Source organism: Balaenoptera acutorostrata, chromosome 2, assembly GCF_949987535.1.
Source record: "Balaenoptera acutorostrata chromosome 2, mBalAcu1.1, whole genome shotgun sequence".
In the NCBI taxonomy this organism is placed as follows: Eukaryota; Metazoa; Chordata; class Mammalia; order Artiodactyla; family Balaenopteridae; genus Balaenoptera; species Balaenoptera acutorostrata.
The window spans coordinates 32,853,605-32,875,152 of record NC_080065.1 but is presented as its reverse complement, the minus strand read 5'-3'; the positions used below and the strand labels follow the sequence as shown (position 1 = coordinate 32,875,152).

General features: G+C 35.1%; 1 protein-coding gene across 9 annotated transcripts in view; it reads left to right on the top strand.

Moving 5' to 3' along the window:
* The window catches only part of LMBRD2 (LMBR1 domain containing 2), a 51,566-nt gene that overhangs the window by 7,910 nt on the left and 22,108 nt on the right, over positions 1 to 21,548 (top strand). For all 9 annotated transcript variants that reach the window (XM_057540848.1, XM_057540847.1, XM_057540845.1 and 6 more), the window contains 10 exons: positions 1,720 to 1,956; positions 2,214 to 2,311; positions 3,600 to 3,695; positions 6,595 to 6,762; positions 7,686 to 7,896; positions 14,353 to 14,427; positions 16,646 to 16,759; positions 17,124 to 17,307; positions 20,419 to 20,600; positions 21,145 to 21,278. In XM_057540848.1, coding sequence (XP_057396831.1) covers positions 1,783 to 1,956; positions 2,214 to 2,311; positions 3,600 to 3,695; positions 6,595 to 6,762; positions 7,686 to 7,896; positions 14,353 to 14,427; positions 16,646 to 16,759; positions 17,124 to 17,307; positions 20,419 to 20,600; positions 21,145 to 21,278 — 1,436 coding nt within the window. In that variant the 5' untranslated portion in view covers positions 1,720 to 1,782. The remainder of the gene's footprint in view (positions 1 to 1,719; positions 1,957 to 2,213; positions 2,312 to 3,599; positions 3,696 to 6,594; positions 6,763 to 7,685; positions 7,897 to 14,352; positions 14,428 to 16,645; positions 16,760 to 17,123; positions 17,308 to 20,418; positions 20,601 to 21,144; positions 21,279 to 21,548) is intronic.

Here is a 21,548-nt window from a genome sequence, read left to right as displayed (position 1 = left end):
ATTTGACTTAATGTTATTGTAATGGTACAAGTTGTTTCTTTGAAAATGAAATTTGAAATTTTGAGTAGTAGTAATGAGCAGAGTTATAAGCCTTTTGACTTGTAATAAGTATTTGTAAAATCAGTTTTGGGGACAATAACAAGAGTTTTACATTGCCTTTGAAGTCAGCAGTAATAAAAAAATAGTGTATATACTAAAGCATACAGTAATGTTTTTTATTCATTGGCCTATTCATTCAAGAGATATTTTTTGAATAGGGACTGTATGCCAGACACTGTATTAGAGACATGGGGTACAGTACTGAATAAAATAGTCAAGTCTCTGCTCTCATGGAGTCTGTGTGTGTGTGTGTGTGTGTGTGTGTGTGTGTGTGTGTGTGTGTGTGTGTGTGTGTGTGTTAGGGGGTGTTTTCAGGGAGACAGTAAAGAATATACATTATATCAGGTGGATAAGTGCTTTGAAGAGAAATATAGCAGGATATGGTGATGGAGAGTGACAAATGGGGTTCAATTTTAGATATTTAAGAATGAAAATGTTGGTTGAAATCCACAGAGGAATGGAAAGAAACTACTTCAATAATATAAAGGAATAATGAAGTAAATAGTTTATTAAATGTGACTTGTATTTGTGTTATTCCATATAGAAGTATTTCTTATGTAAATTTAAATTTAGCCTATTAAAGTACCCAAATTTCTTTATTCTTTTAATAACTAGTTTTGGTTGGAGATGTTTGTTAATTTGACATATTTTATTGATTCTACCTTATTTTATTTTGGTGGGTTGCATCATAATCTTGATTCTCTATGTTAAGATGTTGGTTCATTCCTTGGGATATTGTAGTTAATCCATAGACAAAGAAAAATGCCTGACATTGATTTTATAGAGGTGGAAAGCACATATATTTTCTTCAATTAGTGAAGGTAAATTATTTTGTAAGAGTAGAGAGACATCAAATAAACCATTTTCTGCTATCTGTATCATCAACATTTATAATTAAAAATATTTTTGAATGTATGACTTTATTCAGTAATCATTGATAAATCTTTCTGCCTATAAAATAGGTGAAGTAACTTTAAAGAAAATAAGATTTGTATAGATAGATGGAAAGTGATGAGTATATTGAGTATATTTTGTGGAGCAGTAAATGAATAAGAATTTCAGGTCCCAAAAGTTAGACAAGATTAGGACGAAAGAAAGAAAAATACTATTTCAAACAAAGGAAACGTTACTTTCAAATGGTCTGTCTCTTTCTGGCTCTCCCTCCCTCTCTTTTAGAAAATCTTAAGTAATGACTATGGATACTTAGAAAACTTTATTTTACAAAATATCTAATTTCCTAGAATCCAGTCACTAGTGTATTTAATAGAAAATATTCTGTTAGGACTTATAATATTAAGGAACAAACTTCAAGTGATGCTGTATTGAAACTGTTCATATCTAGTATTCTTACTTTGTAATATTTTTGGAACTAGTGTGGTTTTTGCTAAAATAGTTTTTTTTTCCTGAAGATGCAATTTATGTGAAATTTTCAACATATGATTTAAAAAATAAGACATAAGTACTTGAGGGTAGGAATTATCCTTTTCATCTTACTCATGGTCCAATGTAAAGCCTGACAGTTTTCTAAAGACTCTATTAGTACATTAATAAAAAAATAATTAGGAGATTTCCAAGTGGTCATTTCCTATGTTAACACTTTTTTTTTTTTTTTCCCCCCAGTTTACAGATATGATCCAGGCCTGTATGTGAATTACTTTGGTTAATCAGAGCAAACATTGAATAATGAGTGGTGCAGCTTTGGGACTCGAGATTGTTTTTGTCTTTTTTCTGGCATTATTCCTACTTCATCGATATGGAGACTTTAAGAAACAACATAGACTTGTAATTGTTGGAACACTGCTAGCTTGGTATCTCTGCTTTCTAATTGTCTTCATACTGCCTCTGGATGTTAGTACGGTAAGAGGTGAAACTGATTTTCACAATTTAAAAGGCAGTTGTAGTCATAAAGCATGTTTGAGATATGTTTTTAAGACAACCAAGTCATGTAAAAGTTAACTTATATTTTAAACTTAAGTGTTACTCTATGAATTTGATCACTAAAAAGCATAGCCAGGAAGGTACTTTTGGGTAGATAGGTTGATACACTTCAATATCCCTTAAGTACTTGGTAACTTTTTGGTTTTCATTTTTAAACCATACCTTCATTGCTTTAGACAATATACAACCGGTGCAAACATGCTGCTGCAAACTCGAGCCCTACTGAGAGTAGCAACATTACAGGATTGTATGCAGCTGCTACCCCGGTTCCAAGGTACTTTCTTCTTCTTTTTTTTTTTTTTTTTTTAAATATTGTAGGGGGCAATTTGTTTAAAAATTGTCAGGTTTTACCATCTGGATTTTATATTTATAAAAGTTTATCCTCATTCTCTGTTCACCTCCCTTCTTCATCCTTTGCTAATAGACTTTTAATTACCTTGTATCTTATTTAAGTTTAAATCTTAAATAAATTTTAGATATTTATTGGTAAACAAGGCCTTTCAGTAGATGCTAATGAGAAGCTTGGAGAAGACCTGATTTTTTTTTAGTCCCTTACTAAGAAAGTGACTTCCAAAAGCTATTTTTCCTCTCAGCCTCTCCCCTATCAAAAAAAATGGGGCATGCATTTTCTCATTTGCCTTAATTTACAAGGTTGTAATAAAGGACGAGGAGGTTATTCTGTATGTAGGATATTCCTTTCATGTTGCACATCCTTTGATATCATTATAGTTTTAGACTGAGAATAAAGTTCAAATTATCAAAAGGTTATATTGAATTCATATCAAACTTCCAAGTAAAAAACCAATAAATATTGGTTATAGCTTTTACCAATGCTTCAAGTAGTATTCACATGCTTCTTTATGCAGCTTTTATTATTTTTTAATCAAAGCTGGATAAGGGTAAATTTTAAATGTAGTTGTTATTCCCTTTTGAAGAACCATTGTGGATTGTTGGAAGCCCTTGGGCTAAAGGATAACCTTACAGTCTAGGCAGGCTGACTATTACTGGAAGAATCTATGGGCAGATACACATATATTCAGAAACTTCAAACAGAATTATGTATAGATGCTGGCATCTATCTCCATAAGAGATATGCTATATGACTGATGAGTTAGGGTTCCAGTTTCTAGGAATTAATCACCTAACGTCTTTCTCTCCTTCCTGCCATAACCAGCCCCACAAATGGGGTGAATGTGTATTTTAAAGGTAATCATCAACCCTAAAGGTAACTAAATCAGAGATTTGATTTCATGATGCATTTGCTTTTAAAGACTGTCACTTTATTAGTCTATTAGAACATTCTATCCTCTTTTTACTCTATGACTAAAAAAAACACTGAAAGTTGAAAATTTAAACGCATTCCTCTTTAAAACAGTTTTATTCCCTTTTTGTATGTTTTTCCGACAGTGAGCTTTGAATTTTAAGTTTCCTATGAAATTTTACAAATTAGAATCAATAATTTAAAATCTGAATGTAAGTAAACTTTGCCACGTACAAATTAATTGTGCAATTCATGTAAGTAATCATTTATGATTAATTGGCTTTAAATTGTTATTGAATAGCCCACATCCATGTTTCAAGCCATGGAGTTATATTCCTGATGGAATCATGCCAATTTTCTGGAGGGTAGTATATTGGACATCACAATTTTTAACATGGTAAGTGGTAGTGAAGGATAAAATTTTTGATATTTTGGCTAAATTTTTAAAAGTGATTATTTTTCCAGTGAACTTTCATATTTTAGAGTTTATTCAAGTGTCATTATTTTTTCCCTTAAATCTGTAACCTGTCTCTTTCTGCTCATTTGGGTCTCTCACATCTTAAAAGGAATGAAAAGAAAAAAACAAACAAGAAATAGAGAACAGAAACAAAAAATTCTCCACGTCACCATTCCCTTTAAGTTATTGCCTTCTCTCTGGACGTTCTTCAATTCAGTTTTCTTCAAGTCCCATTGTTATATGAAACTGGTCTCTTGCTAAGGTCATCATTATCCCCTGGTTTTCTTTCTATGTGCTTCTCCCAACCTTCTGAATTTCCTTTATGGGCTCCATTTCTGTGGCGCATTTCCTAAATGTTGGTGTTCCCTAGGGTCCCATCTTTGGTCATCTTGTTATCTGACTCTCCCTGAATAACTTTAATTATAGCCATGGTTTCATTAACCTGTGATGCATTCCAAATCCTTCTTTCTACCTGATATAGCTTTGTCTTTCTGCTGTGCTCCAGACTCATACTTTTTCCACTGCCTACTGAGCATTTTAGATATTATGCGGGTAACTAAGCTCTAAAACTGGAGGTGGTGAACGTTGCAAGAGAAAAATCACATAGCAGAGTATAGTGCCCCTGTAGCATGTTCACTGAACTTGACTAGGCCCTCAACACTGCCAGACTTTTCATCTTTTGTTTCTCTTGTCTGCTTGCTCTTCATTCTCCACAACAAATCTTTCCAATCACTACAAACCTCAGCTCTTCCCTTTGTGACTCTCTCTCTCTTACATCCTAGAAACAATCGCCTTCTCTCCTTGCAGATGACTTGACTTCCTGCCTCCCAGTGAAAAAAGAAGTCATCAGATGGTAGCTCTTTTCAGCTTCTCACCAACAAACCTACCTACCTACCCATCCTTTCTTTCCTTCCCTCCAAGAATGGAAGAGTCCCTCCTCCTGAAATATGGACCCATCCCCTTCAGCTCTCGTTACTTATACTTCTAGCTTCCAATTTCAACCAAGCATGTACAATTCTCTCATCCTTAAAAACAAAACAAAACTGTTTCAAATCAGAACCCTTTCCAGCTTTCTATCTTCCCCCTCAATGAGCTACTCATCACAGCTGAATTTTTTAAGAGACACTTTTTTGGGTATGAATTAGTACAGTAAATTGCACAGATTTTGTTTAGTTTGACTTTTTTCAAAGTGAATACACCCATGTAATCAGCACTCAGATCATGATATAGAACATGAACAATATCCCCAGAAGCTTCCCTCATACTTCTCTCCCAGTCGTTATGCTCCCCAAAGGTAACCATCATTCTGACTTTGATCACCATAGATTAGTTTTGCCTGCTTTTCAACTTTATAAATATGGAGTTATACAGTATGTACTTTTTTGCCTCTCTCTTTTTGCTCACATATTTGGAAGATTCTTCTATGTTGTATGTTTCAGTATTCTTTTCTTTTTCATTTCTGTAAAAGATTCCATTTTGTGAATATACCATAGTTTATCCTACCCAGCCAAACTTCTTGAATTGTCTGCCTCAGTGTCTCCATTTGCTCACTGCTTACCCTTTCCTCAACCCATTGAACCGTATTTTCTACCCTCCCTTCTCCACTCACACATACAGGCTCTTAATTTACTTGACCTCTTGGCAGCATCTGATTCTATTGTTTTCTCTCTCCACTTTCAACTACTTTCTTCTCCTGGTTTCTGCTCCATATAATATACTCCTTAGTTTTCTTCTGTAACTCTCGACTGCTCTATCAGTTTCCTTTGCTGGTCTCTCCTTCTGTTTGTCGGCCTTTCCTTTAAAAGTTGATATTTCTCAAGGTTCCGTCTCAGATCTTTCCTTCTCATTCATTCTAAATCAGTTTTTGTTTTTTTTAATTTGTTTATTTTTAATTTATTTTATCTTTGGCTGCGTTGGGTCTTCATTGCTGCATGCGGGCTTTCTCTAGTTGCAGCGAGTGGGGGCTACTCTTCATTGCAGTGCGCAGGCTTCTCATTGTGGTGGCTTCTCATTGCAGAGCACGGGCTCTAGGCGCGAGGGCTTCAGTAGTTGTGGCTCGTGGGCTCTAGAGTGCAGGCTCAGTAGTTTTGGTGCATGGGCTTAGTTGCTCCGTGCATGTGGGATCTTTCCAGACCAGGGCTTGAACCTGTGTCCCCTGCATTGGCAGGCAGATTCTTAACCACTGCACCACCAGGGAAGCCCCTCATTCATTCTATATACTCACCCTTCCAGATCTCATCTACTGATGTTGTTTCAGTACCATAGATATGGTGATGACTCTAAAAGCTACTTCCTGTGCATCTTCTTTGGGATGTGTCCTAGCTACTTCAACATCAGTGTCCTGACAGCCACCCTTCTCTCCTGCTTCTTACCACAGCACCACCCCTTACCCTCGCTAAATAGTTCCAGTTTGGTTCCATTTAAGTACATTCTGCATGTTGAAGCTTTATCAGTGCTTAGAAAACTAAAATTTGATCATGTCTCCTTTCTGTTAAAGAAAATGATTCCTCATTATTCTTTGGATGCAATCTAAATTATTTGTAAAAGCATTAAAGGCCTTTTTTTAGATTCATTGTAAGTCACCCGCACTGTTGTACTCTCTGTTGGTCATTGTGGCCTCCTTTTGCTCCCAGGAATGTGCTTTGCTCTCCCCAAAATTTAATATTAGAAAAATATTCAGCTATCTATTATAGTTTGGTTCAGTATTAATTATTACTCAAAATCATATTTATTCATGAAAAGAACCACACATTAAAATTGAGGTTCACATATTTTCAGTATTTTGAGATTATACAGACATGTCAAGTGTTTTTTAATCATATTTTTTCTAATCATCCAGGATTCTGTTACCTTTTATGCAGTCATATGCAAGATCGGGAGGGTTTTCTATTACTGGAAAGATCAAAACTGCACTGATTGAGAATGCAATCTATTATGGCACCTACTTGCTGATTTTTGGAGCGTTTTTAATTTATGTAGCTGTAAACCCACACTTGCACTTAGAATGGTAAGAAAAACCATGTTCTCAACATTGTTTCTGTGTATATTTGCATCTTTTAAAATTAATTTTTATCTCATATGCAGGTAAACAAACACTTCCTTGAGAAACCTAGCTTTATATGTTTTATAGAGTCCCCCAAAAGAATATCATAATAATATATACTACTAAGAAGGAAAATATGGAATAACATCTTTGACTATATATGTTAGACAAGGGACTGATGCTTTGTCTAAGAGCTATATGTTAAAAGTATTAACTCCCATGATTTTTTGATAGACTTTCCAATTTTGTGTATGACTAAATACCTAGATTTCTTTCTCATTGGGACTTGTGAATACTTTTCTTTTGTTCTGACTATAATTTGAGGGCATATTTCTCTTTAACTTTGGATTTATCATTGCAATAAAATTGAAATCTGTATTATACTTGTGGTCTATTATAATATACGTGAAGAGTCAGAGCTGAGAAGTTTAGGAATGGAGTAGCAATGATAATCCTTACTGTTGCATTCTTGAGGTTTGCGTGCATCTGCCTTAAAACAAGTTAAAATTTTTTCAGGCTTAAAATTTTTTTCAAGCTTCTCTTGGTTAATATTAAATATGAAAGCACCTAATGAAAAATATATTTTCTTCAGGATAATTTTTGCCATGAATTTTCCTAGATTCTAATTTTAACTATAATAGAAGCCGTGTTTCCTGTGTTAAAGTCTATTTCTGCAGTCACACTCTAACTTTTCATTAAAACACGTTATCTGCTGTTACTAAAAGAGTAGCTGAGGATTTGAAGGTCGAATTTTTTCATATAAAATTGGAGCCATCTTGTAGGGCAGTTGTTTTCCAAAAAACCATTTAACACTATTTAGTTCCATTTGACATTTTTGTTGCAAAAATTTACCTGTCACAGCTATCTGCTTATGTTTTCTTCCTTAGGAACCAGCTTCAGACAATTGGGATAGCTGCTGCAAATACATGGGGTCTTTTTCTTCTGGTGTTGTTGTTGGGGTATGGCTTGGTAGAAATCCCTCGGTCATACTGGAATGGAGCAAAAAGAGGTTATCTACTTATGAAAACTTATTTTAAGGCAGCCAAATTGATGACGGAGAAAGCAGATGCGGAAGAGACTTTAGAAGATGTCATGGAGGTAAGCAAGTTTAAACCGTAGAGTCAACAGTCATCAAGTTGTGTGTATCTCCTTTTGGACATACTGTTGGTTTTGTTGTTGTTGTTGGCACACTGATGGGCTTTAAAATAAAAATTTGGTGATGTACAGTTTTTAAGGATGTCTCATTCGAATGACTTCTTATTGGCAGTTCAGCTTCATGATATATCATCTCCATCTTCGAACCGAAAAAGATGCAGGGAGAATATATTCAGCAGTGCAGGGTTAATGCTTGTTGTCTTGGGGTAACTTTTATTTTTATTTTATTGTTTTGGCCGCGCCAGGTCTTAGTTGCGACACACGGGATCTTCGTTGAGGCATGCAGGATCTTTCGTTGCGCTGCGCGGACTCTTTGTTGTGGTGCACGGGCTTCTCTAGTTGTGACGTGCAGGTTTGCTCTCTCTCGTTGTGGTGTGCAGGCTCCAGGGCGCGTGGGCTCTGTAGTTGTGGCGCGTGGACTCTGTAGTTTGTGGCACAGGGGCTGTAGTTGAGCCACACGAGCTCAGTAGTTGTGGTGCGCGGGCTTAGTTGCCCCGCGGCAGGTGGGATCTTAGTTCCCTGACCAGGGATCAAACTCATGTCCCCTGCATTGCAAGGCGGATTCTTTAGCACTGGACCACCAGGTAAGTCCCCTGGGTTAACTTTTAATAGTTAAAAGTTAAGACTCAAAAGCTTCCCAGATTAGATGGTAAGTTATATGGTTACTGTGACATAGTAGAAGTGAAAATAGAAATTAAAGGATGCATCTTCCTGAAAGTTTGACCCAAAGTAATCCCACCAAGTATGGAAACCTCTTTAGAGACCAATATACATGGGAATTTGTGTCCCTAAGTTTTGTTTCCTGTCTGTATTCTTAATAAGGCACTTCATTTTACTCACTTGTAAAATTCATATGACTTGAACCAACTTCACAAAGTTGTTGAAAGTATAAATTTCAATAATATACACACACACAATACAACAAATTATAAAATTTTGCTGTTTAATAATTTCGTTGTTGATTTTAAAAAAGATTGTAGTCACCTCAAATTTTGCTCTTCTGGGCAAATATGCTATTCCAATAATGTTATTCTTCAGCTTAAAACCTTATGTTGAAGGCTTTTGTTCACTTTAGAGTAAACCAAAATGCTGTAATGTGGCCTACCAAAACATGATTTGGCCCACATCTAGCTCTCTCTTATCTCTCTGTCTTCCCCATGCTGGTCAACTTTGGTTCCTCTAACTTAAAAATGGTGATGATAATAGCAAACAAGTATGTAGGCAAACAAGTATATAGAGTCACATATTTGCCTATGACTTTCTAAGCACTTTATATATATTAATACATTTAATTCTCAAAACAACCTTATAAGGGAGATTTTTTTACCCTTGTTTTATAAATGAAAATGAGACACAGAGAGGGTGAGTTTCCCATGTTCACATGGCTACTGAGTGATAGAGCCACTGTGTGACTCTAGTTCATGCTTTAACAGGGATCGGCAAACTTTCTGTAAAGGGCCATATAGTAAATATTTTGGGCTTTCTGTGCCATATGGTCTCTGTTGCAACTACTCCGTCACTGTAGCATGAAAGCAGCCATAGACAGTATATCAATGAATGAGCAATGGATGTGTTCAAACAAGAACAGATGTTGGGCCTGATTGGATCTGGTTTGCCGACCCCTGCTCTTAACCGTTACATTCTTTGGCACTCTATTCTGTCTTTGAGTATGCTATTCCCAAACTTTTGGAATGCTCATTTCTCCAGTCTCTTTAGCTAATTCCTACTTCATTTTCAGGTCTCAACTCAAGTGAGAATTCTTCAGCGGAGTCTTCTGTGTTAGTTTCCTGGGGCTGCCATAACAATGTACCATGAGCTAGGTGGTTTAAACAACAGAAATCTGTTGTTTCAGAGCTCTGGGGGCTGAAAATCCAAGATCGAGGTGTCAGCAGGGTTGGTTCCTTTAGAGGGCTATAGGGAAATTTGTACCATACCTCTCTTCTATCTTCTGGTAGTTAACTGACAGTCTTTGGTGTTCCTTGGCTTGTATTATAGATCTCTGTCTTCATATTTGCATGATATTCTCCCTGTGTGCCTGTGTCCAAATTTCCTCTTTTTATAAGAACACCAGACAGATTATGGGCCCACCCCATTCCAGTATGACCTTATCATAATTTAACCAATTATATCTGCAACAACCCTATTCCCAGATAAGATTACATTCTGAGATACTGGGGCTTGAGACATCAATATATGATTTTGGGGGGAACACAGTTCAACCCGTAACAACTTCTTTGGTCCTCCAGATTCTTAGATACTCAGCAGCCATTTTTAAGTGAATGAATAAATGAACAAAAGAATGAATACTGATTCTTTAATTGTGGTTGAAAATTTTTATGTTGACTTCTCAGCATTTATTTATAAAATGTTAAGAACTGTAGCAGAAGACATTGATTCAAAATATAGGAATAAATCTCCTATAAATAATACTCTATTACATTTCCTTAGGCATGTGATGGATGTTATTACATTTTTCAAAAGAAGTTAATTTATATTTGGTATTTTTTATATTTGAATTTTGAAAAAAATATTTGAAAATTTATATTTGTAATAAAATAATTAAAAGGAGATCATTTAAATTTGATAATGTTCCCCTCAAAAGTTGGTATTAAATTCAGTTGTTTCAGATTTAAAGAATATGGATTTCAGCAGTTCATTCAAAATTCCTTGACCAAGTATAAATTAAATGCAGTTTATTATTTTAGATCTGGATTCTGCTAGGAGGAATCTTCAGTGTCTGAATAAAGATAGATTTTGTTGTTGTTGTTGTTAAATAGGAGCCCTCTACTTAGAAATAGGATGTAGAAAATTAAGGATTGGAATTGATACCTTCTTTGCTATTTTAGTGTAGGTTTAAGGTGTGAGGGATTTAAAAAATTTTAAATAAGAGAAATTTTTCCATGTAAATAAGAAACCACTCTTTTTATTGAATATACCTGATGTAAAACATTGTGTAAATTTAAGGTGTACAAAATGTTAATTTGATCTATTTTTATATGATAAGAAACCACTCTTTTCTTAATGGATCTTTTGAAAATAGCAGCAAGTCCACATACATAGCAAGAGAACTCTCGACCTTTTGTGCCCCCTCAAAAAATGCATGATTTAGCAGGTATGAATTTCTTTGTCCATATGTTTAAAGGGAATTTGGGATCCTTCCTGTTTTTCTGAATGTCTGAAAATTTATAAACTTGTGGAGAAATTTTTTTCATCATTTTTTAAATACCTAGTGTCTTCCTGCCATGTTAAGCACTACGTGGAACTGGCCATTAGGATACTAACTGTCTAGAATAGAAAATTGTACAGTCCCTCACAGCATATGATAAATGCATACATGCTGTAAATGATACATGCTCTAGTGTAGAGAAGTTTCGCTTAGAGGAAGAGGTGAAATGGAGGAAGTGAAATATGACCTGGGCCTTGAAGAATGGGTAGAATTTTCATAGCTGACAGCATTCTGGTCAGGTATCAGGAGGTTTTAAAACCAAATTAATTATGCATAAGCTAAAAGATAAAGTTTATAAGGTTTGAAAGATAGATAGCCAGATAGCAGGGCCTTGAATGTCGGACTCAAAAGTTCACAGTGTATTTTATAGCTACTTTATTTATTTATTTCTTTATTTTTGGCTGTGTTGGGTCTTCGGTTCGTGCGAGGGCTTTCTCTAGTTACGGCAAGTGGGGGCCACTCTTCATCGCGGTGCAGGGACCGCTCTTCATCGCGGTGCGCGGGCCTTTCACTATCGCGGCCCCTCCGGTTGCGGGGCACAGGCTCCAGACGCGCAGGCTCAGTAGTTGTGGCTCACGGGCCCAGCTGCTCCGTGGCATGTGGGATCTTCCCAGACCAGGGCTCGAACCCGTGTCCCCTGCATTAGCAGGCAGATTCTCAACCACTGCGCCACCAGGGAAGCCCCACAGTGTATTTTGAAAGCAGTGAGGAATCATTGACACCTTCCATGCAGGGAAGAGACATAATCCTGTATGTGGTTTAGGATAATCAATCTGATGGAGGTGGGCAGAATAAAGCATGAACAAGAATACTGATAACTTAGTTTGAGAGAAAACTTTTAAAATACACTGGTTTTGAATACATCTTTTAAGAGATCACAATCACCTTTTTTTTTTTCTGGTAATTACTAATTATATTTTTCATCTATCCATAAAATCTTCCAAATGCAGTTTTATAAAAACCAGTTTAGTGTTTTATGATATGTTTTCTATGGAGTGAATGTATACATCTGTGTGTCTGTTACTTTTCTTTGAAGCATTAATAAAACTTATAAGCCATGTCAAACCATTCAAAAAGAATTTTTGCTAGATGACCAGAGGTCACCTCTACCTGCTGTCATTTTTCGAGGTAGAGGATTTGGAGAGGGACAAATAGCTACTTATTCCACTGAAAATTGCCTTTTAGTCTGACTTGATATATTTTGTCTGGTAAAGAACTGATTGGGCACAATAATGACAGAGTTCAAAATTATGTTATTTGATATGAAGAAAATAAGCTATTATTTCAAATACTTTCCACACTTTATAAAAATTATGAACCTTGAAGGAAACTTAAATTTATAAGATATAGCAAATATCAATGTTTCAGTACTTGCTTTTGTTTAATATGCTAAAGAATTTAGAGGAAAAATATGATTTTCATATATAATATATAATCAGACTGTATAGTTTATATTCAAAGTTATGCTAACTAGTCAACAAAACTTTAAGGTAGCTTAGAAGTGGAAGAGTGTAATGTAGTGATGCTTCAAGCACCTTTTAAAAACCCAAGTCCTTTTATTCCATTTTTAGGCCTTACTCATTGACCTCAAAATGAAATGTTATTAAGGCCTTCTGGAATACTTTGCTTTTACCCTACAGCCTGATCAAGCACAGCGCAGACCCTTGCTCTCCTTTCCCGTTAGTCACTGGAGTTTCTTTTCCTAAAACTCCTTGTTCACTTCTGCTTGGAGGCCTTGGTACATGCTGTCCCTCTGTCTGGAATATTCTTGCTCCTCCCTTTGGTCGGCTGACTCCTATCCTCAGTTTAGCTTTTTATCTCAGTTTAAATAATCAGTTCACACTAGATTATACAGCAGTTTTCACACCATTTCTATTTGAATAATGTCTGTTTTCTTCACTAAACTAAGCTCTTTGACAGGAGCAATGTCTGTTGGTACAGATTATTCATGGGGTCTGCATATTTTAAATTTTGATGGATATTGCTAAATTATCTTCCAAATAGGTTATATCACATTTTACTGTGTATGGGGAAGCCTTTTCCCCCGCAATCTTACCTCATTACATAAGAGCAATTTTTTATAATTTTACAAGAAAACTGTCCTCATTTTTAAAAGTTGTAGTTTTTTTAGTGGGATTGAACATCTTTTCAGATATTTATTGGCCAATTGCATTTCTTCTGTATCTTCCCATTTTTCTTTTGATTTTTAAGAGCTCTCCATATATTAAGGATAGTGATTTTTTTCCCATATGCGTTATATTTTTTCACAACTTTTTCTATATGCCCTATGGTTTCCCTGCCCCCCAGTTTTACATCTCTTAAGGCCATCCTCTACCCTATAATCAGAATGTTATTTTTAATATCCTGGTTGGTTCACTCTTGCCTCCCAGCCTTTGAACATGCTGTTTCTTCTTCCTAGAACAGTAGTTCCAACTTCTCAAAAATTTCATTAATATTATAGAATATTGTGATTCTTTTAGAACTACTGAGTCTAAAGATTCCCTTCTTCAACCCCTTTATTTCTTTCATATGCATTAAATTGTTGATTTAATTATCTCATCACCGCACTGCAATCTTAGTGAAAGACTTATAACATCATGTCTTCCCACTCCACCCTCCAGTATGGATTGTGGTGACCTTACATCTAGCACAGTGCTGGCACATAGTGAACTCTTAATTTTAAAAATGTGGAATGAATCAGTTGTGACTGCTGTAAAGTACTCGCTCATTGGAAAGGAGCAGGTGCTTTGTGACATTTTTAGCCTGTTCTGCTTCCTCTGGTTTCTCTGCTGTATTTTAGATAATGAGATAATTGAGCTCGAGGAGCAAGATGGAGAAACGTAGTCCTGTTCTTTTAGAATCGCAGTTTGCCTGATCCTTCATGACTTTTTATAATGTTTATTCATCTTTGTGTACCAAGTAAACAAATGGTAAGGCAGTAAATCTAGAAAGTTATAAAAAGCGTGAGGGTACAGGTATAGCTGTTCTATAATTTTGTGTTTTTATTTGTGTTCTTAAGAGTTTTTATTCAGAGAATAGAACTTTATTATATGCTGAGTAATTTGGGTTGGAACTAAAGTTGTGAGAATATATATAGTACCTAGAGCATCCTGATTGGAAACATCTAATCTACAGAAATGGAAATATTTTTATTTCTCTTACTGTTTTCATAGGAAGTTCGTAAAGTGAATGAGAGCATCAAGTATAACCACCCACTGAGAAAATGTGTTGATACAATACTTAAAAAGGTAATTAAATAATATTCTCATCTATTTTCTTTTGAAATGTAAATTTATATAATATAATATTATAATAAAAGCATCAGAAAAGTATGCAAACAGCCTATGATTGAAGTCTTCCAACTCCTTTCCATTTTCATGACAATATTAACCATAAACCCCTAGTAATTTGTACATAGAATTTGTTCTTTTGTTACTATAGGTTTAACGTTATTTTTTAGCAGTGTTTTCCATTGAAATGTGGCTATAGAGGTTATGTTAAATAATGTAAAATTATTGCCGTGACACAGTGATGGAGATGGACCTTTATAGGTTGTAAAAGTGTCATTAAATGTGGTCACTAAAACATATTTCCTATAAGAAAATAAATTAGGTCCTCAATAATCACTTTTAATCAGCTTTGTACATGGTATTTTATAATATATTTCATAAAATGAATGACATTATGAGATATTTAATACAGATATTTAATAAGAAACCATACAATTAAGGTTTTGATGCATTAGTATTGAATTAGAGGTATTCATATACTTCCAAAAATGATTATTCCAGAAATGAGTTCCCCAATTGTCTTCTCTGCAACCACAGAGCCAATGAACTATTCCTTTTCTTGTATTTAGTTTACTTTATTTTTAAAGACTTGTATGTAAGCCTTTATTTTTTTATTGCGGTAACATTGATATATAACATTATATGAGTTTTGTGTGTACAACATTATATTTCTACTTCTAGATACCCTATACCATCCTTACCACCAAAAATTTATTTTCCATCAGTCACCGTACAGTGGATCCCCTTTACCCATTTCACCCTATCCCCCACTACTACTCTGTTCTCTGTATCTACATGTTTGTTTTTTATTTGGTTTGGTTTATTCATTTATTTTCTTTCTGTTTGTTTGTTTATCAGCTTTTTATATTCCCCATATGAGTTGAATCATATGGTATTTGTCTTTATCTGACTTATTTCACTTAGCATAATACCCTTAAGGTCCATCCATGTTGTTACAGATGGCAAGATTTTATCTTTTATTTAATGGCTGAGTGGTATTCCCCTGTATGTGTGTGTACCACATCTTCTTTATCCATTCATTCATTGACGGGCACTTAGATTGTTTCTTTATCTTGGCTATTGTAAATAATGCTGCAGTGAACATGGGGGTGCAGATATCCTTTAGGATTAGTATTTTCATATTCTTTGGATAAATTCCCAGAGGCAGGATAGCTAGATCATACGGTAGTCATAGTCTTAATTTTTTGAGGACTCTCCATCCTGTTTTCCATAGCGGCTGCACCAATTTACATTCCCACCAATAGTGTATGAGGGTTCTGTGTTCTCCACATCTTCACCAACACTTGTTATTTCTTGTCGTTTTGATAATAGCCATTCTGACAGGTATGAGGTGATAATCTCATTGTGGTTTTGATTTGCATTTCTCGAATAATTAGTGATGTTGAACATCTTTTCATGCACTTGTTGGCCACCTGTATGTCTTCTTCGGAAAATATCTATTCGGCTCCCCTGCCCATTTTTCAATCAGGTTGTTTGTTCATTGTTGAGTTGTATGAGTTCTTCATATATTTTGGATGTTAATCTCCTATTGGATATATCATTTGTAAATATATTCTCTCATTTGGTAGGTTGTCTTTTCATTTTACTGATGGTTTCCTTTGCTGTGCAGAAGCTTTTTAGTTTGATATAATCACATTTGTCTATTTTTGCTTTTGCTTCCCTTGCCTGAGGAGACATATCTAGAAAGATATTGCTAAGACCAATGTCAGAGAGCATCCTGCCTATATTTTCTTCTGGGATTTTTATGGTTTCAGGTCTTACAGTCAAGTCTTTAATCCATTTTGAGTTGATTTTTATGTATGGTATGCAATAGTGGTCTAGTTTCCTTTTTTTGCATATGGCTGTCCAGTTCTTTTCCTATATTTTAAATCTATTATACTAATTATTAGCTAGTGCTCCTTTTGGTTAACATGAGAATCAATTCTCTAATCATTTCTCTTATATTTGCTACCTTTTGAGATCTATTCAGGGAGGTTAACCAACTTGCCCAAGTTCATAGAGGTAATAAATGACTAATAGTGGGATAGACGACTTCAAATCTGGAAGATGTTTGCAAGAAAATTAGATATGCTCAAGAATGAAAGATTTTTAATAAAAATAAAATTTTTATCTTTTTTGCAAATAAAATCTCTAAAAATCTACTCATTCCTTTTAGTGCCCTTTAGAGTATCAGGAAAAAATGGGTAGGAACATGGATGATTATGAAGATTTTGATGAAAAACATAATACCTATCCAAGTGAAAAGAGTCTGGTAAAACTACATAAACAGGTAACTTTATATAGCCTTTTTACATTCTGATGATTTTAGTTAGATTTGTAATTACTGCCCACAAAAAAGGAAGTTTGAGTGAATGTGTATCAGAAACTTCCTTTGATCCTGTCCTTATCATTATTCTTTGAAGTGTTTTAACTTCGTTTTTCTCGACATGGTTACTGTTGGCATTTGGGGAGGGAGAACTATTCACTAAGCATAAGTGTTATATGTATTATATAATATTAACATCCTTGACTCCACTCAGTAAATGCCACAAGCCCTTTCCTATTGTTGTGACAACCAAACATGCTCCTTAGTGGGGAGTTGAATCACTGTTGGATCAGAACACTGACAGGTATACCCCTGCTCTCTTTGTCAGGTGATTTATTCAGTTCAGAGACACCGTCGAACTCAAGTACAATGGCAGATTCTTTTGGAACAAGCATTTTATCTAGAAGATGTAGCAAAAAATGAAACTAGTGCTACTTGTCAGTTTGTTCATACCTTTCAATCGCCGGAGCCAGAAAATAGATTTATTCAATATTTTTATAATCCTACAGTTGGTATGTAATTTGATGTACATTTCAAAGTTTAATGCTGATAATTTTTCTGACGGAAAGTGTATATTTTCACCAATGCAGAGTTGAATTATAATTGTGTTATTTGACTTATACCATATGGTAATACTATGTATTTGATATACCTCCCCCCAAAAAACTATTTTACTTGTCATATAACATATAAACTATTAGCTTCCACTCTTTCTTCACAGATAACCAAAATTCTATGCAAAATATATGCAGTACATCAAGCATATTTTGTATACATAATATATACTTAAAACAATTAGAATTTTAAGCAGTTTTATATCACAAACGTGGATCTTTTCTTTAGTCTTGACACACTACTAAAATGTTCCCTTAAGATGTCCTCTTTGATTACTTACATTTATTAGTCTATATACAAAACCTACATTCAATAGTCATAATTATTTTATTCTCCTTTATGATTATTTATGACACTTTCTTCAAATGTTATCAAATTTAGTATGCAGAACTGAATGAAAATACCAAAGTGTCACAGTATTAGAACTTCTGTTTACCTTATTTATTCAAATAAACTGTTAAGTTCACTTGATTTTCTTTTACATGTTTGGTCTTGAGTATGAAAACATAACGGCCATAACAAATGTCTCAATGAAGATCTTTTTTTTAATTAAATAAAGGAATGATATGATACTTGTTTTCATTCATTCAACAAATATTTGAGCCTATATATGCTATGAATTGTTGGGTGCTTGGTATATATCAGTGAACAAAAAAGACAAAAATTCCTGCCCTTGCAGAGTGAGAAAAACAGGCAATATATACATAAAGGTATGAACAGAATGCTGAGTAGGTAGTTGGCTATAGATATTGGAGTTCAGGGAAGAAGTCTGCTCTGCAAATATAAATTAGGGTGTCATTAATGTATAGGTGGACCATGGGTTAGGATAAAGTCAGTGAAGAATGATGGGATAGAGAAGAGAGAAAATCTGAGGACCAAGCCTGAGGTACTGCCAATTTAGACATCAGGTTGATGCGGAGGAACCAGCAGAAAAGACTAGAAAAAGAATGGCCGGTGAGATAGGAGGAAAACCAGGACAGTGAAATGTTCTGAGAAAAAGGGTGTATAAAGTACCTTTTCAAATGTTTCAGATAGGTAGATTATTATGAATATTAAGACTTGACAATGGGATTTCAGAGAAATGAAGTGGGGGGGAAGGATAAAAAAGCCTGATCGAAATTTGAAAGAAAAAAGAGGGAAAGCAGTTAGAGACACAATAGAAAAAAATCTCAAAATGTTTTCCTTATAAAAGGGAATAAAGAGGGAGTAGCTGAAGGAGGGTGGTAGGGTCAGGAGAAATTATTGCATGTAATTTGCAAATGACACCTTCGAGGAAATAACGTTGAGACAGAAGAGAATGGCTGGGAGAATGTACATTTACAGGCGAGATGAAATGGGAAATAGTGAATACTGAGGCGAAAGGCCTTAGTTTAGGAGGTAAAGCACAAATATACTTGAGCAGGTGTGAAAAGATATAGTGGCGGGCACTTGGGGAGGTTCTGTTCTTCCAGCTTCTGTTTTCTCAGTGAAATGCTGAGAGTAATTATAGGGCAAAAGATTTTGGAGATTCGAGGAAAGAAGGTGCAAAATAGTTGCTTAGGGAGAGTAGGCATGGGAGAAGATTGGTGAATTACAGTACACTAGCCAAGCAGTGCTCAGGGGCCACTTGAAGCTATTGATTAAGAATTTAAAGTGAGACGAGTCAGAACAGTTGTGTCTCTTACTCTTGCAATGTGCAGTTCCATGGGTGCAGGCTCAGCGTAGCCAAGGAGTTGAATCTAACCACAGCGTGGTTTAGCTTAGCAAGTACAGGGAAGCAAGAGAGGCCACAGGAATTGGGATATTGGAGAGTGATTATCCTCAAAGACTATGGAATCTGAGCTGGGTAAAGAGAGTAATAAGGACATCAGGTTAAGTGGCAAGAAAAAGGTAGTAGAATAAATGGACTGTTGGTCAGGGGAAAGTCAGTCAGTGGAGCTGGAATACTAGATGAAGGTGTTGCTTGGGGACAGGGATCCTATTCTTTAATGAGATTATAAGGGTTGGAGTTATCGGTAATAAAAGATTTAAAGGATGAGTAGTTGAGGTAAGTTGGAGGACAGACTCATTGGAGGAGAGTAGGTCGAGGAAGTGAAAGACCAGGATGTTGAAAGGAGGATCACCTGTGTGGATATTGAAATCACCAGGAACTACCCTGTGAGTAGGGTTGAAAAGATTTAGAGTGAGCCAGGAGCTCAACTCTTCAATGAATGAAATGAAGTATAACCTTTTCAATTTTGTGAGCTTCTTTTTTTTTCTTTAACTTTTTTTTTTTTTTTTTGCCTAAAGTCAGACTTAACAAAAAGTTGCCAGAATAATACAAAGAATTCCCATATGCCCTTCACCCAGATTCTTTAAATGTTAACATTATACCTTATTCATTTGCTTTATCTTTTTCTCTCTGTATACATATTTTTCCTTTATCTTTTCAAAGTTAAATCCAGACATGATAACCTCTTTACCTCTCAGTGTTTCAGTGTGTATTTTCTAAGAATAAAGACGTTTTTGTACATAACCAAGTACAATGTGATCAAAATAAAGAAATTAACATTGATACAGTACAGTTATCTACAGACCTTGTTCAGATTTTGCTAATTGTCTCAATAATATTCTTTGTAAAAAAATCCCAGATCGTGCATTGCATTCAGTTGTCATGTCTCCTTAGTCTCCTTTAATCTGGAACAATTTCTGCGTCTCTGTTATTATTTTATGACATTGATGTTTTGGAGAGTACAGGTCAGTTTTTTATTGAATGCCCCTGAATTTGAGTTTGATGTTTTCTCATAATCAGATGCAGGTTCTGCATTTTTGGCAGGAATACCTCAGCAGTGATGTGGTCTTATCAGAGGCACATAATATCAGTTTGTCCCATTACTGGTGATCATTTGCTTAGGATGGTGTGTGCCTGGTTCTGCCACTGTTTTTCTCTTTGCAATTACGTATCTTGTATTGGAGGTGTTTTGAAACACTGTAAATACGCTGTTACTCCTTTATGGTTTTCCTAATCATTTTTTTCTTTTATCTTCCAGAGTGGTACTGGGAATGTCTTTTGCGACCGTGGTTTTATAGGGTACTTGCTGTGGTGTTGTCCATCTTCTCCGTGATTGTTGTGTGGTCAGAGTGCACATTCTTTAGCACTACACCTGTCTTATCCCTTTTTGCAGTCTTCATACAGCTGGCCGAAAAAACATACAATTATATTTATATCGAGGTCAGTTTATTTTATATCGGTGGTAAATAAATGTCAGCCATAGTATAATCCTTAACTGTTGTATCTTTTCTCCATACATTCCTTCTAGTAATAATGAAAACAGTGAAGTTTCCCACAGTGTTATTATTCAGACTTCCAAAAATGAGCTTCATCATTTTACCCAGAATATAAAAACTAAGAACTATTTGAGGAGAGATGAAAAGATGCAAAGTAGTGCAAAGTACTTTTATGAGAATGCTTTGATCCTCTTTATGCCAGTGAAGCTACATAACTTAATAGTCTTCATGTGAAGAGTTGCCAAGGGAATGGGAGAACAGGCTCACTTCAGGAAGTAGCTTTGAAACTTATGGATAGGATGTGGGACTGATTAAGATGTAGATTTTTTTCATAATTTCATTTTCTTAGGTGGTTAAAAATTTATACTGTTACTGTGTATAAATTTTAGAATGTCAATAAATGTTAGCTGGAATTAAAAGATAATGCTTGTGATAGTATATAAATATTGAAGTCTGTTAGTCTGAAACTGGGTTCTTTGTTTTTTTAGATTGCTTGCTTCCTCTCCATCTTCTTCCTCAGTATCTGTGTTTATTCTACTGTGTTCAGGATTCGTGTATTTAACTATTATTACCTGGCTTCACATCACCAGACTGATGCTTACAGCCTTCTTTTCAGTGGCATGTAAGTAGATTGTGTGTAGAAACAAGGGAAATATCTCCATTACATGTATTCTTATGGATCTCTCTTTTATTTCTTTTTGTTTATGGGTCTTTCACTAACACCCGTATTTCTATGAGCTAATTGATTAGGTTTAAGTATTAATTAGGTGCTTGTTGATTGCTAGCTAAATCCTGCTTGAAGCTTAGGGTTAAAATGGGTATGCTAGATTAGGAAGGAAAAGAAAGACATAGTGAGCGTGGATTTACCAATTAGAGGGTCAATAAATAGGTT